This window comes from Carettochelys insculpta, chromosome 1 (genome assembly GCF_033958435.1).
Source record: "Carettochelys insculpta isolate YL-2023 chromosome 1, ASM3395843v1, whole genome shotgun sequence".
Lineage (NCBI taxonomy): Eukaryota > Metazoa > Chordata > Testudines > Carettochelyidae > Carettochelys > Carettochelys insculpta.
Window position 1 is genome coordinate 363,175,403 of NC_134137.1, and position 19,448 is coordinate 363,194,850.

At 40.3% G+C, this 19,448-nt stretch overlaps 1 protein-coding gene across 2 annotated transcripts in view; it reads right to left on the bottom strand.

Moving 5' to 3' along the window:
- Positions 1-3,712: 3,712 nt before the first annotated feature.
- LOC142025035 (semaphorin-3D) overlaps positions 3,713-19,448 on the bottom strand; it is a 228,517-nt gene continuing 212,781 nt past the window's right edge. For both annotated transcript variants that reach the window (XM_075017431.1, XM_075017441.1), the window contains exon 18: positions 3,713-11,455. In XM_075017431.1, the coding sequence (XP_074873532.1) occupies positions 11,039-11,455 (417 nt within the window). In that variant the 3' untranslated portion in view covers positions 3,713-11,038. The remainder of the gene's footprint in view (positions 11,456-19,448) is intronic.

Sequence of the window (19,448 nt, forward strand, 5' to 3'; positions counted from 1 at the left end):
TATGTCGATTTCAACTTCAAAATAGCGCTCGCCACGTGTCGACGTGGCGGGTGCTATTTTGAAGTTGGTGCGGCTGCTTCGAAGTAGCCGGCACGTGTAGACGCGGCTTTAGATACCTGAAAACCGCTATCATGTCTCCCCTCAATCTTCTCTTTTCCCAACTAAACAAGCCCAATTCTTTCAACCTGCTTTCATAGGTCACATTCTCTAGATCTTTAATCATTCTTGTTGCTCTTTTCTGGACCCTCTCTAGTTTCTCCACATCTTTTTTGAACTGCAGTGACCAGAACTGGACACAATGCTCCAGCTGAGGTCTAACCAGCACAGAGTAGAGCGGAAGAATGACTTCTCATGTCTTGTTTACAACACACCTGTTAATGCATTCCAGAATTATGTTTGCTTTTTTTGCAACAGCATCACACTGTTGACTCATATTTAGCTTGTGGTCCACTATAATCCCTAGATCCCTTTCTAGTGTAGTAGTTCCTAGACAGTCTCTCCCCATTCTGTATGTGTGAAACTGATTGTTCCTTCCTAAGTGGAGCACTTTGCATTTGTTCTTATTAAACTTCATCCTGTTTACCTCAGGCCATTTCTCCAATTTATTCAGATCAATTTGAATTATGACCCTATCCTCCAAAGCTGTTGCAACCCCTCCCAACGTGGTATCATCTGCAAACTTAATAAGCATACTTTCTATGACAGTATCTAAATCATTGATGAAGACATTGAACAGAACCGGTCCTAACACATACCCCTGCGGAACCCCACTTTTTATACTTTTCCAGCAGCACTGAGAACCATTAAGAACTACTCTCTGGGTATGGTTATCCAACCAGTTATACACCCACCTTATAGTAGCCTCATCTAAATTGTATTTGCCTAGTTTTTTTATAAGAATATCATGAGAGACCGTATCAAATGCTTTACTAAAGTCTAGGTATACCACATCTACTGCTTCTCCCCTATCCACAAGGCTCATTTTCCTATCAAAACCAGTTTACCAGTAGGCCAGCCCCCCTTCCAAAGCAGGCAGGGGAATGTTAAAGCCCCATGGGCTGCTGTGGGACTGGATGCTTCAGCCCAGTAATATTAACATCAGTTCCTGGTGGATAATCGCAGCTCCCCACTGCCCTCCCCACCCCCCACACCTTTAATTAGTTAACCAGTTAAATCTATCATTTAACCCGTTAACCAATAAAATGAAACGTTACAGCCCTAATTCTAATATCTGCTGAGAGTTAGTCATCCTAGACTTTCCTAACCTAAGAAAAAGGTATTGTTGATGGTCACATCTTTTACCAAGTTAGGACAGAAACTCTATGCCACTGATCCAGACTCTGGGGTTATATAGCTAAGACAATGCACCATATGTTCAACTTGAGATTTTGATCTTACACAGTGACAGCTGGAAATGACTTTTATTAGTCTTATCTTTGAACAGGTGAAATGCACAAATGAAACCAGAATGTGCACATTTAACTAGATTTTCAAAGATAACACCAACAGGGTGACAGAATGAACAAAAGAAAATATCAAGCATCTTGTCTCTGGTAAGTTTTGTTTGATATGATTCAGCAGAGAAGCACACAAGTGCGTGAAGGACTAGGTTGTATTTTTGCAAGAAGATAAATTTGTATGCAATCATGTAAGTTTTTATTGTAAGGAGTGTTAAGGTTGCACATAGCATGACCAGGTGAGCCATTTTTAAAAGGTCACTCCCCTATTTAAGCCTTGCTGCAGGTGTCCTGTCTTTTTCTTAAAAATGAGCAAATTGTCCCCCCTATTTCCTGTCTCCCATCCTAATGGCAGGTCCTGCAGCTAGTCAGATTCCTTCTCACCAGCTGCCTGACCACTGGCTCGGATTGCAGGGTCCATTGGGAGTGCAAGGCTAGAGTCAGGGCAAAGATGCAAAGCACAGGGCTAACTGCTCCTCCTGCTGGTCTTGGTCACATTTAGCCTGCCCCTGTCACATTTCCAGCTGGCTATGGCTGCACACTGCAGTGTCTGGTATGTATGAGCATACACCAGGCAGCCGCTGGTTCCAGGTTGCCTCTGCTGCTTCTGCTGCCTGCCCATCGGCCTTTTACGTACTCCTCCTTTTGCAGTCCTCTCCCTGCTTTGCCTCTTTGTCTTCCGCACTCCTCTGATCCTCCCTATCCTGTCCAGTGTGTGAGTCCCTCTCCCACCGCTGTGTGGAGAAGCAGCCCCTGGCCAAATCATTAGGCTCCCTAACAGCCTGACCAGCAGACTCTTTCCTTTCCCCGCTGCCTCTGGTTGGACCATCACCTCTGGAATGTGGAAGATCCCATTCAATCCTTGACATGATAGCCAAGATGGTGTCATATCTTATCCCCTGTGGCTAAGTGCAGAGAAGATCTTGAAATACACCTTCACCAGCAAACAACAACTGCTCGGAGTTAGGAATGCCAGTTCTGGCCACTGTTTCCAAACAACGTATTAGTTGTCAGCTACATAACCATACAGAGAAAATGTGGTACTGAGAGTCGTCCCTGTGAGCAACTGGCTGTTTACTTTCCCCTCACTCCAACATTGGATCAAATACATTACTTGATAGGAACTTAAATGAGTGCCCGTCTCAGGCTGTCATTAATATTATAAATGTTGTTGTGTGTGAATAGGCCCCAGAATTCTTCCAAATGGCCAGATTCCACCCCTCCTTCATTTTCTCTCTTTGACCTGTGCCTTGGGCCCTAATGATTTCACAGAGACTGGCTGCAGAATAATATACTGTTTGGTGTAAGCAACTGCATACAGAAAATGTGTAAAAGCTCCTTACTTGTGAAAGGAGCTCATAATTAAAAGGACATGGCAAATCAGAGACTACACTAATGAGCTGTAAGTTTGCCACTACCCCAAAAACCTTTTCAGATAAAAATAAAAGTGTCAATTTAATGTTCTTTCCTGTCTTCAGGTGCTCCTGAATTAGTGCTGTGCTTTTGACCCTCCCAACTAAATATGTGGCTAAAGAAACCAATGTAATGATTTATTTTCCTCCCTCTCTTTTTTCTTCCCTGTTGAGCAGCTTGCACGATGTAGTGAATAAATAACAGCACAATTCACACACCGCTGAGTTCAGGCTGCATTACCAGCTGCACCCAGCACCAAAGCCTGATCATACTGAAGTCAATGGCAAGTGACTACAATGGCACCAAGACTGTCCCCACACAGGGGATCACATCAGACACTTTACTGAAGTGGAGCCACCTCTGTGCGAAAGGACACAGCAACTGCCTGCAGTCCTTATTCAGGTCAGCTCCAGTAGAAGTCAATAAGATCGTTATTTAAGATTTGCTCTGTTGACATTGGATTAGTTCCATAGGCCATGTCCATGCTACAGAAGTCTGCTGGCATAGCTACATGGGTCAGCAGTGAAAAGAGATGTGCTGTGCTGGCAAAAGGCCCTAGTGTAGTATCGCAAAGTTGTCCTTTTACTGGGGTAGCTTGTTCTGGTCAATAGGCAGTTTCATTATTCCAAAACAAAATTGGAGCTTTGCTGGAAATATTGCATTTGCACTAGGCCTGCTTTGCTGGTATAGTATAAATATATCACTATGCCAGTAAAGCACTCATACAGCAAACATGCTCTGTGTCTTGCCCCTTCTGTCTCATGTTGCAATCATTGTTCTTTGGAAACCTATATTTTACTATTTGGAGTGATTAGGGGAAAAGGAGACAGCAAAAGTTCTGTCAGCATTTGCTTTTTATTATAATAAAAACAACATATACATTTAACAATGTCAAGATACTTTTGGATTATAACATTGGAATTCCTCCTAAACCAGCATGACTGCAACATGCTAACCTGGTCAATGTCCATGTGCAAAGCTTAGTTGCCTAAGTAGGGATGTTGTTGTAGCTGCGTCACTTTCAGGATGTGAGGAAAGATCTTTTTATTGGATCACCTTCTTTTGGTGAAAGAGACAAGCTTTTAGGTTTACTCAGATGGAAGAGCTCTGCGAAGTTCAAAAGCTTGTCTCTTTCACCAGCAGAAATCAGTACAATAAAAGACAATGCCTCACCCACCAGGGCTCTATAATTAGAGCTAGTGATTTACAAATGGACCCTCTCCACCAATTTCCCCCATACTCTTCTATAAATAATGATACTGTACAAGTGACAGCAACAAGGGGTCCTGTGGCACCTTATAGACTAACAGAAATGTATGAGCATAAGCTTTCGTGGGTAAAGACCCACTTCGTCAGATGCAGAATGTAAAAGTGAAAGTGACTCCCGTGCAAAGAGTCAGTTGATGCACCAATTAAACCTTAGAAAACAAGTCAGGGATAGGCGATAAGCAGCCTGTGAACGAGATACCAGGGTTAGTTAGCTTGTGGTGGGCCACCAAACACTTTATTCACCTAAGCATTCACAAGTTCAGCTCTTCACAGCTCCTGTTGACCATGGTTCACTATTCCTGGTCATTGGAAGCTGAAGTCTGTGGTGTGGGCTGAGCTACCGCTTCCCACAGCTACACATTGGCTGGGAATGGCAAAGTGAAGCCAATGGGACTAGCCCTAATGAACCGCATCTGTCCTGCAGGCTCATCCCTTATTTAAGTGGTGCATAGTTCTTGTGCTGGGCTTCGGAAAGAGCATGAACTTTGACCTAAGTAAAAATATTAAGCATTACTGCCAGAATATGAGGCATTAACCATATCCCTTTTGGTCAGCCGGTTTGGCCTTGACTTTCGTCATGAGAGCATTTGGAGAGCTTCTGAGCAGTTTCCTTTCTTCCCAGCCAAACCAATCCTAAGGCATTTAAATTTCTCTGCCATTAACTGGGGAAAAGCCTGCATCTTCAAAAAAGTGACTGACTATATTGTAAATCAGTCTCTCTTGATTTGTGTGTTACATAGATTTCTATACTTCTCCAACAGTAACATATTCCAGTTTTCATGATGTCAAGATGTTGAGAAACAAACTTAAAATGACCTTTTAAAATATACATTACATAAACGTCTCTTCAATTTAAATCATGTAAGAGATCATAAATAACAGAACATAAAGAATGTTAAAGCCATTTAATTTAAATGTGTTGTTTTTTAGAAAATATGAGGCAATTTTCATCTTGTTATAATTTCTGATATTTCCATTGTTTCCTGAATTTTCTTGTGCAAAATTCATTTTCATACTGAAATTAAAAAGGTTATTTTTTGTATATTCCTTTTCACTAACGGCTTGTCTATGTGGGGAAGTTAGTATGTGAATTTAGAATGTACTAGCTACTGGTTTGCACTTAGTACACAGCAAGTGTGGCCACAAGTGGAGTTAATGTGAAGTAGACAGTATGCAGTAGCTACTCCACACCAAATACACTGTGCCTTTTTCCTCATGTAAACAAGCCCTAAGATGGTCAGTCAAAATTGGCCATGCACCCAGCTCCCCAACTCGCTAAAATATGTAGTCTGAAAAAAGCAACATCTAGGCAAATCTTTTCTTTCCAAATTTCCATTGATTTTTTTTTAAATGGAAAAGTCTCAAAATTGAAGGTTTTATTTATTTATTTGTTTGTTTTTAAAGAAATCATTTTTGGAAAATGGCCACACATTAATAAAGTGTTTTCCTGTTAAACTTTGATAATTTCTAGGTATCATATCTTTGGAAAATTGCCACACATTGATTAAGTGTTTTCCTTTTAAAATTTGACCATTTCTAGGTATCATAATTTTTCAACTTTTGATAATGGATTTTATAAACTTAGGTGGTGCTTTGAGGTATTGTAAATGAAAGTTTGGTAAATTCACCTTGATTTTTAGCCAAGAGCCAGAAATATGGCCCTGCCCATGAGGTGCTGAATGCTGTCAAAACTCATTAAAGGTGTGAAACCCACACAATTTAGCAGACTATTTATCCAGCTAAGCCTTCTGTTTCATTTGCTATTACCACATACGTTGAATCTTCTGAAAATGGCTGGTCTTGGACCTGCTTCCATTTAACAGCAGGAGTAGCAAGAACAAAATGATATAACACATAAAGCAGCCAAATATGCTTACACAAAATGAGAATAATGGAGCAGAATATCAAAAACCACCGAAATCGAGACATTTCTGAGTCCATTAAAAATAAGATGGCTGCCTATGAGAAAACAGATGACTTTCTTGGCATGGACTGTTTGAAACCTTTAACTAGCAGTTCATAGGAGTAATAAAAGTCGCCTGGAAAAGTTTTTTCTCATTCTTACATCATCCAAAAACTTTGCCTTAAAGCACAAGAGACATTGGTTTTAAACTGTGGAATTGTACACAATGACAACACAATAAAGAACAAAAAGACCAACTTTAAATAGGAGTTTCAAACTCTCACTACTGAGGCAAATTTCTCCTTCAAATCAGTGATATGTCTTTCAATATCTAATTTACATCACTGTCCATCACTGAATAGTTTTGTGTCAAAACATTAGGAAAATTTGTGGAAAATCTATACAAATACAAGTTCCAAAGGGAAAGAAATGTTGTTAGAGATGATCTAAAAGGGCCATCTAGTTTGCTGAACATTATACACCAAGCAATGAGCCAAATTAGAAAATTGTCATTGGTTTTGCTAATCTTTTTCTTGATGTCAGCAAGTGTTTGTGTGAGGAGTGAACAAAAATCAAGGAAGGATTTGGCCCAACAGCATTAGCTAATCATGGAAGCCTAAATCTGAGTGACATTTGCAACACTAAGGCAAAATATAATAAGGCACCACTTACATTTTTATATGTTGTAACAGAATATAGTAGAGGAACATGTGGACTTGATTTTCTTTTCACACACTTCTAATCCTGTTAACTTCCACGCAGTTAAATCCAGACTCTCATCTGTAAAATGAATCTCTACACAGTTGACTATACACAAGGCTGTCTTGGAATAACTTATTATAATTACTTTGATTAGTTGAAAGATATATTCCTCCAAAGCCACTATAACTTTGGTCGCTGACATCAACGGGAGACGGTTCTGTAAGTATTTTCATCTCATATTAATCAGTTGCAATACTCTTCTGTAAAGCATAACATAAAATGCATCCAATTGTTTATATAACAAGTTATACATCTTTCAGCAATTTACTGGTAAATTCAGTTTCCACTAATAATTTATTAATTGTGATAAGAGATTTGTAAATATTAAATGCATATCAAGACATACACATTTGATTAAAATTTCAGAGTGTTTTAAACTGTGGGCCAACTCTGATTTCACATGAAAGTAAACCAAGAGTAATTCCATTAAGCTTAATTGAGTGCATCAGTATAATTGAAATAAGAATCAAGTCCAATGACTATTCCTTTTTTTCTGCTAATCCTATTGTCTGTTTCATTTTAACTGACTTTAGGTTTACAATGGTATTTGGGACCCCGTTGGATCTTAAAATGTTTTTATCAGTTTTCAGTATTCTAAATACTATCCAAGCTGCACTGGCTGTTCTGTCAGCCCATCTGAAACTCAGGCAATGCTGGTTGTGTCATGAAATGGGATGAGAGGGAAGTGTTTTATCTGTTGGTGGTGTTATTCTGTGGTGGGAGAATAGCATGTATTATCGATCAGAACAAAGTATTATTTTTAAGTCTGCACTAGGGGATCTGTTTAAAACCTTCAGATATTAATGTGGAGGTGACTTTTTGTATGTTTTACCCAGACTTTGGTTAGCATTACTTTTATTGAGCCCTATAAGGAGGCTGGGTTCAGTTTCAGTTTAACTGTGAGCCTGCTGTGGATCATGTACAGCTCATATGAATGTTTAAAGGAAGGGAATCCTTTCCTGAGTTGCTCTTGATGCTACAGGGGATTGTATATAATAGAGGAATCCATTGCTTTTCCTCCTGACTTTGGTTATTGACTAAATAAAACACAACTGTCTAAAGAAGTTTCTTCTTACCCTTCTTCACTGTTCTCTGGGATGTCTAGCTAGTTTACTGGTCTCCATTGCTCATTGGAATCATTGCCAGGGTATTATCTACTGTGTAAAACAATGTGCTAGTTCACGGAATATCACTTACGAAATGTACTAACTTCAGATTTTTATCGGTACAATATTATTAAATACCCATCCCAGGGGTGGTATGAATTCAATGAGGCATAATGATTAATAGGCTATTTAATTTATTTTCTCTGAAAGGAAGTGGCTTAATTCCCTGCTTGGGGATCACTTTGCTATGTCACCCAGGAGCAATGATGAGGTAGTCCTCTGAGAGAAATCCCACCACAAGACCATTTAAAAAAATCTTGAATTTGAGAGTAATAACATTTTAATTCAGTCTTCTAAAACTCACATCCCCAGTGCTGCAGCTCTTAGCCCCACACAGATCTTGTTGAAGCTGACGGAGAATTTTGGAGGAGGATTGTAGCACTAGGCCCTGCAAAATTATCTAAAACTATTCTGTTCAGGTAACAAGAAAGATGACACAAGTAGTGAACAAACAACAAACATCTTACGTAAGGTTAAACCCTGATCTCTTATGTCACTGAGTAGGGCTGCTGGAGTCCAGTGGTTCTACTTTTATGAACATAGGTAAGTAGGATTTAGGCTGTAATCAATAATTAAAATATTGAGTTTGGTCCTTCTCCGATTAACTTCAGTGGGAGCAGGCCATTTGGCAGTAAGTGTAAGAATGGTCCACGAATTGATTATTTGGTGCAAGCACCTTAGCTTAGTGACGGCATGGCACCACTCATTCCCACAAAGTCTGAGCCTGAAAGACACTACACTGGACTGATAAAATCCAACAAGGAATACATTGGCGGCAAAAATTTTTGTAAGATATTCACTGTTTTGAGCACCTCATTTTTGGGTGCTCAACTTGAGAGTTCTTAAAACAGCCTCATATTTACAAGATAATACCCCTACAGAGTTTCAAATTGAGCATCAAGCTTAGCGGCAGCCAAAATCACTAGTCTCTTTTGTAAATCTTGGCCTAAAGGCCTATTGCTGTACAAGCTTACTTCTGAGCACAATGCTTACTACTGTGAAAGGTTCTATGGACATGAATGGATTAGTAAGAGTAGTAAGGATTAAACTTACTAGAAAGTGCCTAAGCATCTGTCTCTTTGATTAAACATCCTGTACAATGAAACTCCCCAATCATCTTTTATAATATTTAACACTTTCAGAGTACACTATCAAAATCCTGTACACAAACTACATAATACCTTCTAATTAACTAATGTATCTCTTAGTGAAAGAATAAAAAATAAAAAAATCTAAAATTAATGACACGTTACCTCTTGCTTTACACAATACATGCACATTCAATTTCAGTTTGTTTTTCAATAAACTTGAGTCAGCTGAGGTTCCTTCCACAATCTAAAAAATGGATCACTATAGTTGTATCGTTTATCACAAAGGAAATGTACAATACCACAGTTATTCCTTAATGAACTGCACACCCATTACATGGGTTTCCCACAGACTTTGCTCTCAAGACACGTAGAATGAACCAGTGGAGTCTGTTTTGTTAGTATCCATCAAAGCTTTGTTCCATGTGAGGCAATGGTTAATTTGTCATTTCACAATCAAAGAGGCATGAATGGCAAAAGAGAGGAGGTTTGGGACAGTGGGGGAGAGGGGCAGAGAAGGACAAGAAGAGGTGATAAGCCTGATTTTGATCTTGCCTACGTTAGCGTAAATTGGGAGAAAGTCCAATGTATGAAGCCAATGGAGTTACACTGATGCAAATCATATTTGAAGGAAGCACAATGTCTCTTGTTCATGAAAGCAGATTTATCTTATCAAAGAACAGAAAATAAAACTAGGAACATATTACAAATGATGTTACTGGAAATTGCAAAGCTGCTCATCCCTAACTTCTACTTCTGTTTATTTACACTTGGGTTTTTTGTTTTTATTTAACTCTAATAAAATAGTATTATTTTAAAAACAGAATATCTTGCTTGAAATACACAAGATGTTTTAAAAAACCACAATATCTTGCTTGAAATACACAAGATGTTTGAAAAAAAAAACATAGACTATACAAGTCTGAGAAATTTCTGCTCTTTCCCCATTTATATACCTGGTGTAAGAGCATTGTCAGTTTCTGTCTGTCACTAAATATATTTCCTCATTGTCTTTTGACATCAAGTTCAGGAGGGTTTTTGTGCGTATGCATTCTTTTTTTTTTCCTGAACAAACTAACCATGCTCCAGAAAATGAAGCTAGATGTTGGTTAGAATTGCAGTGGTGAACAGAGACAGTCAGGGATAAAATTTTCAGAGACAACAGAGGTGGAGGCAGAAATTTGTGCGCACACCTTCCACCGGCTGCTTAGCAAATTTACTCTCAAGCATCTTGCTGGGAGGTTCAGTTTGAGTCAGCATTTCATTTCAGCACAAGGACTGCAGACTGGCGGCTACTTGTGCCCTAATGAATAAAATGTTACATTTCCTCCTCTTAAAATGAGATTACATTTTAATGAGGAAAACGAGCATTACTGCTCAGCTGATATTTAATTTGATTTTTTGCTTTGCTTCCCCACATTAGCAAATGCCACCCATGATCCTAAATATATGCCCAGTGGGTAATTTGGTTTAGTTTTGTAGATCTGTCATCAAAAGACAGTATTTATATGGCACCTCCCATTCTTTCAAGATCCCAAAGCAGTTTTATAAACACATCCGCCTACCCCTGAACTGCAGCCAACTCTGGGGAGGTGAAGGGAATGTAGCAGTTGATTAATAATACACGTAACATACACTTTAAATCTCATATTAAAAATTGTGGCAGGGAAGCCGAAGAATACTGACATGACATATTTCATGAATAAGCCTTCTCAGACTTTTCACTAAGTGTTAGCCACAAAATCTGAATTTCTGGAAATAAAACAGATTTCAAACTATTGTCTTGAGTGTGGTACTCCAATAAAGAATTTGTCTTTTGCTATAATATTCCAGTAATACAGTGCAGTCCTGTACAGAGCAATAATGCTGTGTGTTATCTAACTTCAGTGAGAAGCAATATTAATTAGTAAGAAGGATGCACAAAACAAAACACAGTATTTTTGCTTGTTAATCGTCCTTTCTTTAAATAGACTATAAAAGCTATGCAGTATGTGGGCTGCTGGCAGGTTCATGGTGCCTTCGATTTCGCTTTTTCTTTATCTCCTGCACGTGCTTCCATTTTGCCCCACCTTTGTTCCGCTGCCGCCGCTTCTCCCGGTACCACATCTGTTCACAATACTCATCCAGGCTGAAGCTGGGGCTGCTGACGAGCTGGATGTAATCCTTGTACCTCAGCCGTGACTCAATCAGCAAATCTCTCACCCGTCCCTCTTCACCTTCCGTTTTTTGAGTGCTTTCCATTTGCCCATTCTCAATGACATTCAGATTTAATTTCACGATGGTGTGAATGAACGTGTGCTCCTGCGCTTTGCAGTAATATGCACCTGTGTCCTTTCTCTGCAGGCTACGGATCAGCAGTCCGTACTCTGTTTTGATGATCCTCTCATCTGCCTTCAGCTGTGAAGTTGGACCAAGCAGAAAATAATGTATTAAAAGCACAGGAAAATAAAATCTGATTACAGGTTAGGTGGAGAGTAGGGAGATGGGTTGGTTGGTGGCCTTTTACTTCTAGGTCATGGGCACAGAAATACCTTTGATAAACAGCTGTGTTTGCAACCATTTGAATCTCAGAATTCTGCTGTTCAATTGATAATTATAGTGTCATCAGCATGCAGTGAAAGTGCATACAGTCCGAGAGGATGGAGACAGCAAGCAACATAAATTTAAACAGACCCAAACAACATCAAGGTAGCCTACCTTTTTGAAAGCAAGAGTTGAATAGCTAGTGGGACAAATTCCATTAGACAGTAAGCTCTTCAGGGGGTCTGACAGCTTCCACAGGCCCTCAGGTAAGCTGTGAGGCGGGTCGGGTCCACACCCTGGAAGGGCTGGAGCCTTGTGCAGAAGAGGCAGGGCTGATGGCATCCCATAACCAGCCTTCAAAACCACACATAGCGTGGGGCTTGGTTCTGCAGCTGCAATTTAAAGGTGGCCCAGGGCTTCCACAGTAGCAGGAGCCCCAGGCCCCTTTAAATAGCTGGACCATGGGGCAATTTTACCTTCCCCCCCACTCCATTTGCAGGCTTGATTCTGTTTATACAACATGTAGCACAATGAGGCCCTGGTCTATGACTAGGCTGCTCAGCAGCATTCCCTCTGTTATTTTTCTGTCTATGGACAGAATAAATTTTGTTATGTGCACCAAGGCATGAGCAGATGTGCACCACCAGAGAAAAACATGCCCCTGGCTGTGGGTGGCTGTGGACACTCTGCTAATCAGCTGGGCTGCACATGAACCTTTGCTGGGCTGCTGCTGAAATGCTTAGCTTACAGGGAACACTGGTGCTCAGCCATTACTGGAATAAATGTAATAAATGAATAATAATAATAACAATTAGGCCCATGAGTCTTATTTTAATCTGACACTGGGTTTACAACAGTCTCAACTTTATTAACTTCAGTGTAGTTACTCTTCATTTACACCATTGCAAGTGAGACCAGAAAAATGCCAGTCAGATTAAGTGAGAGAAAACCCAGTGCAATTATTTATCATGGAGGGTTCAGGAGCTGTGAATGAAAAAACCTAGAAAAACCTGAGATTTAAAGAGAATTTCTATGCAGTATGTACCCTACTCCCTGCTGCTTTTGTGAAACTGAACCTACGGAAATATTTGCAATATCTGGCACAATATAACATATAAGCCAGTGGGGTCCTGGCTCAATATAACTTGTGCCTGAGGTGAAGAGCCACCCATGCTGTCAGCTACTTGCAAATCTAATAACCTACAAGTGATTTTCCAAATTACTTAAGCCTCACAAACTCTCTTTGAGGCACAACCTCCCTCTGAGGTTAGGAGCTTTGCAGATGAGGGAACATGGCTGTTAAATGAGTTGCCCAAGGCCACACACAGACTCAGTGGCACAGCTCTGTGTGGCGCTCCGACTCCCAAGCCATTGCTCTAATCACATAATCCAGAACATTCATTCTGAGGTAGTGATGTTCCACAAAAAGCTTCCACTTCTGAATGTGCACTGTTCTGATGCTGCACGGAGGGTATGGGGAGAACAGCAGTGAAGGGACAGTGATTCAGCTTGAGTAGCCCACAGCACAGCATGTGCTTTAAGCACATCTTGAGCAGTGCTGGTGGCATTGTTATCACAAGGACTCTGTTTAACTCACTATTGTGCTAAGTGCCTGACTAGAAAGGAGAAAGAAGAAGAAGAAGAAAGAAAGAAATCTAGAAAATGTTCTAGACTATAAATCTGCCCTTCCATCTTATTTCAGAGGATAAAGATCAGAGATACATAAAGATGACTAAATTAATTAATCGTAATGGGTAGACTACACACTGTTTTTATGTGAAAACTCTTTACACTATTCCCCATGCCCTTACGAATGTATCATCAGCATCATAAAAAAACAACCATGGGCTCAGCACCTGTTGGTGTCTGATGCCTCTCTCACTATTTCCTTCCCTCTTTCCCTGTCCAGTGGGGAGTGGCTTAGTTTCTGTAAACTAGCTCCACTCCAATCTAGTATATCATCTACCCATTCACTGTGGGGTCTGTCTCTCCTATTCGAACTGTCCATTATGCTGAATACCAGGGTCTTGATTTTTCATTCATTGTTCATTCTGTAAACATGCCCAAATAGCTGTAACATCCGTTGTATAACCTTCTCCAGTAAGTTCTCTTTCGGCTGTATCTTCCTATATAATTCCTCATTGGCGACCTTCTGCATCCATCCTATTCTCAAGATTTCTATAACAAGTCCTCTCAAATGCCAATATTCTTCTCTTTGAATTTTTCATTATCACCCTTGTATCACATCCATACAATATACTGCTGAATACGTGCGTTTTCGAGATGTTCAGCTTCATTCCTAAGTTAATTGCTTTGTTCTTCCAGATCATATCCATCTCCTTCAAATTCACTCTTGCTGTCACTATTCTACTCGTTATTTCCTTCTCACAGTCTAGATTATACATTATGTTGCTCCCCAGGTATGTGAACTTTTCTACATTCTCTAGTTCAATGCCATCTACACTGATCTTCTTTCCTATTTCCTTATGTCAAAATACCATTGTTTTTGTTTTAGCAGTGTTCGTAATCAGTCCATATTGCTTCCCTTCCTCGTTTAGCACCTGCACCATTTTGCTAGCTTCTCCTCATCTTCTTCAATAACTATATCATCCATAAACCTCAAGTTATTAATTCTTTTCCTATGCACAGATGCCCCTTCTACCTCTTCCTTGATCTTGTCTATTGCTCTCTCTGGCTGTGTGATGAAGATATCAGGTCTCCTTGTCTCATACCTCTACTCATTCTAAACCAACTTCCCAACTCCCCACATGTTCTCACTCTGCCTCCGCATCGTCATGTATATCCTTCAACAACCATATCAATCTGCTATCCATTCCGTATAACTCCAACACTGACCAAGTCACTTTCTGATCTATACTGTTGAATGCCTTCTGAAAATCAAGGAAGCAACTGTAGACGTTCTAGTTCTTTTGTCAAGCTTTCTCTGCTGTCAATCTTAATGCCAATATCTGCTGTATGATACTTCTATCTTTTCTGAACTCTGGTTGCTTGTCCACTAGATGTTCTCCTACGTGTGATCTTAGTCTCTCTGTCAGTATCATCATCAGCAGCTTGCTAGATGACTCATTATGGCAATCATTCTGCAATTGTTGCACTCCAATGTACTTCCTTTCTTGTGTATTGCCACAAGCATGGATCTTGTGCATTCCTTAGGTGCCTTATAGATTATGCGTCTATCCTATTTACTGGGCTCGCCACCATGTAAGCTAAGCCACTCATCATCCAGCAATGTGCAGCTGCCTATGTGCCATTTGGAAGAGAACTCAGGAGGTCATCAAATCCAAACCCAGACTCAAAGCATACCCAATCCAAACTAAATCTTCCCATTTAGGGCTTTGTCAAGGCAGGACTTAAAAACCTCTGGGGATGGAGATTCCACCACCTCTCTAGGTAACTTAATCCAGTGTTTCACCACCCTCCTGGTGAAAAGTATCAGAGGGGTAGCCGTGTTAGTCTGCATCTGATGAAGTGGGTCTTTGCCCACAAAAGCTTATGCTCCAAAGAAATCTATTAGTTTATAAGGTGCCACAGGACTTCCCATTGTTCCTCCAGGTGAAATATCTTTTCCTAATATCCAACCTAGACCTCCTCCACTGCAACTTGAGACCATTGCTCCTCATTCTGTCATCTGTCACCACTGAAAACAACCTCTCCCCATTCCCTTTGGAATCCCCCTTCAGGTAGTTGGACACTGCTATCAAATCCCCTATCACTCTTCATTTCTGTAGACTAAATAAGCTTAAATCTCTTGGCCTCTCCTCATACGTCAATGACCCACTTACAACAAAGAGCACATATCAGCTACCAGAGAGATAGAGTGTTCTACTGAACAGAACCTAGCTCTGACAGCTGGAGCTTACTTGTGGGTTCTATTTGGTTCTGTCACTGACACATAATATGACCTGGGTCACATCAGTTCTGGGCTTCAGTTTCTTCATTCAGAAACTGGCAATAGTAATTGTTACAGCACCCCAAGGGTGAAGGGAGGCTTATTAAATAAGTGTCTGGCAAGTGCATTGTGATCCTTTGATACCTGGCACTATACAACCCCAAAGTTTGTCTCAGTTAAACTAGATTGGTCATGGTCAAAATGTAAATAAATTAGAGCAGCTAGCAATCGTGCAACAGTAGGATGATAGACTAGTTAGGTAATTTAACAAGCCTTTTCCTTTACTTGATTCTATCATGTAGAATAGTATGTCACAAGCTTTTCAGGTTAGCATGCCCTTCTTTGAAGTAAAAGTTGTTTGTAAACCCTGTGCATTTATTGTAAAGTAACAATGAAAATGCATCAGTGATGACAAAGACAAGCTTATATAATTTATTTGTGGGTATCTTTGGCCTTATTGGGAGACAAAACTTAACCCTGAACAGTAAGGCTGTGGAGGCATTGAGGGAAGGAGATTTTTCTTTGGTTTAGATTATAATAAAATGTTTAGTGGCTTGCAAACCTATTTCATCATCTGAGGCTCTCTAGCAGCAGAATTTAGAGCAGATTGGGGGACTCTGTGACCTCCAAAGACCTATTTGCCTGCTGGGGTTCATCTGAGACAGCGTGCTCTGGCCACATCTCTGATTCTGGAGGGCAGACAACCTGCTACAATAGATTATGGTGACCAGATGTCCTGATATAATCAGAATCACCCAGTATTAGAGGTTTTGTCTTGTATATGCAACTATACCTCCCCCTGAATATAAACCTTTACAATTTTTCACACTTGCTATCTGGGCAACCTCCCTTAGCAACACATCATACTTCCTTCAGTAAAGGAACCTCCAAATGGTTGCTTAAGCTGGTTGTACACTGGTGCAAAGAGATGAATGGGCTCAGCCCGCTGTCAGATGAAAGGACGGAGAGAAGAATGGAGAGCCTGGAAGAATCTAGAATTGGAAAAAGTGCTCTTGGGTCACTTTGTCTGTATCCATACTAATTATTACGGGGTATTATTTGCAAAACAGTAATCTTCATGTGCTATTTGACAGAGTACAGTTATAAATGTGCTAAACATTGAAGTTCCACCACTTCCCTTGGGAGCCTTTACCACAGTCTACAAGACCTAATGTGATTGCATTCCTTAATATTAATTCATCTGTACCTCTGTTTTTAATGAATAGTCTTGATTAATGATTTATGGTGATTGTCACCCTTTTCTTTTCTGTGGCTTCACTGTTCATTCCTTTTTTATCCTCTGATTGAGCCACACTTTGTTACAATTTTCTCTCCCACTTCTCTTTTTTACTAGCCTGTTGATGTTGTTTTACCCATAGGTTCAGAACTCATACTGCCTTTCCTTTCCACTTTTTCCCCCACAGGACTCCAGAGTTTCATAAACACCTGGCGTTTCATTACTTGATAGTCAATCTTTAACCTTTCACTTGAATATTTAATTTCTTCTTTAGTTCCTGACCTGCAGACATAAAAATTTTTAAATGTTCAGTATAGTGAGAAGCCTGATTTTTGTAAGAGATATCATATTATTTCTGTCCTATGTGGTTTCATTATTTTCAGCATATCATGGTCAACAGTTCTGCTGGAGCTACAACTATTTTTTCCCCAATACGGAAGGCCAAATCTTTACATATGAGTAAGTGTTTTGTTTAATCAGGACTAAAATTGTGAGCCACAGAAATTAAGCAGCTAATTATTGACTTTTGCCCACTTGTCTTCTCTGGTATCATGGAGCTGCTTTGCTTCATCCTACAAATAGGTTGTAGTGTGCACCGTATATATTCTCAATGCCACCAGAGTTTGAGAGTATGCTTTATGTTCTTTCAGCAGCTTTTAAACAGTTTCCCTCATTGATATAAAATATTATATAAAACATGCAGGGCACAGGTACAGAAAATGCCTGACAAAGGAATAAGAGGTTCATTGATATTCATTGGTTCATTTTTGCAGCATTAATTTAGCAATGGGGGAAACAGTCACTGACAAAAGAAGGCAAACCTTGAAACAGCAAGATGGCAAACAACTGAGCATTGAAAAGTGGTATGGCATTAAGCTGGGTCAATTTCTTTTGTCCAGTGTTAATGCTGTGTCCACAAATAATTCACGTCAACTCTTTCACAGTTAAAACACTGCACCTGTCTGTTAGAAGACAGAGGCCTCAGAGCCTGCCTTCCCTCATTAATCAACATGTTTGTCAGAGGCTGGAAATGGGTGACTGGAGAGGGACCACTCAATGATTACCTGCTCTGTTCACTCCCTCTGGAGCATCTAGCAGTGGGCACTGTCAGAAGGCAACATACTGGGCTAGATGGACCTTTGCTCTGACCCAGATTGGCCGTTCTTATGGTTTTATGTTTGTAAGCTGACATTGCTGTCAACTCAAGTATATTTCCCCAAGAAAGCACATCACACCATCAGCTTATGGTTAAAAAAAAAAGAAAAAAAAAAGAAAATTGATTCCACCTTTCATTAAATTCAACAGCAAATAACTCAACTTTATACACCGTCCCTACCGGGAAACCTGTATTTTAATCTACCACCTTTCACTGGGCGCCCAAGACAAAAATCCCTTCTTAAGGGTCCAGGCCTGATACATGATGTTCTGCTATTAAATTTTTACTCAGTAATAAGGTCTATGCTCATAACTGCTCTTTTCACCCAAACTTCGCCCTCTTCTCCCTTCTACTTTCATTTGACTGGGTGCTGGGTTGGATAGTCACAGAATCTATTTGCAGTCACCACCAAAATCTCATGCCCATGAAGTCATGGCCAGTGAAAATAGGCTATAACCACACAAAAATCATTGACCCACTGACTAAACTGAGACCAATGCCTCACTCACCAATTCACCACCAAAAATGGCAACAGAAGAAGATAGAAATAACTGCCAGATGCAAAAGAACACTTTTCCATCAAACCAGGGCAAATTGCCTCCCTATCTCCAGTATGGTGACCACAGCAAGAGAGTTCAAAGTCCTACCAAACACACACCTTGCAAAACTTTACCAACCAGGCCCGACAGCCCAGTCCGTAGCCAACAACAGCACATGGAGGGACAGCACAAATGAACTTCTGTTCAGGAAGTTGAAATATTCTGTAGATCCCCACTGGGTTATCTTCCATTCTCCACACCATGCAAGGGTAACTGCCCATAGGTAGACTGGAACCTATGACCTCTGAAGCTTAGGGCAGGCTCCTCTACAGTTTGAGCTAAAAGCCAACTCCTCCACAGCCAAGGCTCTAAAAGAGACTCCTTCTTTTTCTCTTATCTAGGTGCCATTATATGGGACAGTGACCAAAACCTAGGGGAGTGGGTTACACAAGGAGTAAAGCCATATCACTGGACCAACCATCATTTCAAAATAGGTGGCTTGTTCTGTCTGCTGCAAAGGGTCATGATACCCTAGCAAACCTGCAGCAACAGGAGGCTCAGGGTCAGGGCTAGTCTAGAATTTTTTGAAAAAAAACATAGGCAGCCAATGTTAACAGCTTTGCAGGGAACCCATGGTTTGTTTCTCTGGTCCTGAAACCTATCATGTATTTAATACAACACATAGGAATTTTAAAAGGAATAAACAAACAGACACACTTAATTTGCAGGAAATTCAGCACATTAAAGTTTTATGAGCAAATCATGTACAGACTTAGTATTAAACTAAGTCACAAAAACATGCTCCCAAAAGTCAGTGACTAACCCTCCCAATATGGGAATAAACAGGATCAGTTGCGTGAGCAGAACTAGATACAAAAGCACCAGATAATTGACTCATGACCCCCCAGACTGCAGGGAAGTGCTCTCCCCCTGGCACCAGAATGACCTGGTGACAGCTCGTGGACTGCAGGAGATCCTGTCCCCTCCCATAGGCCATTCTGACTGGAAGTTGGACTCTGAGCCAT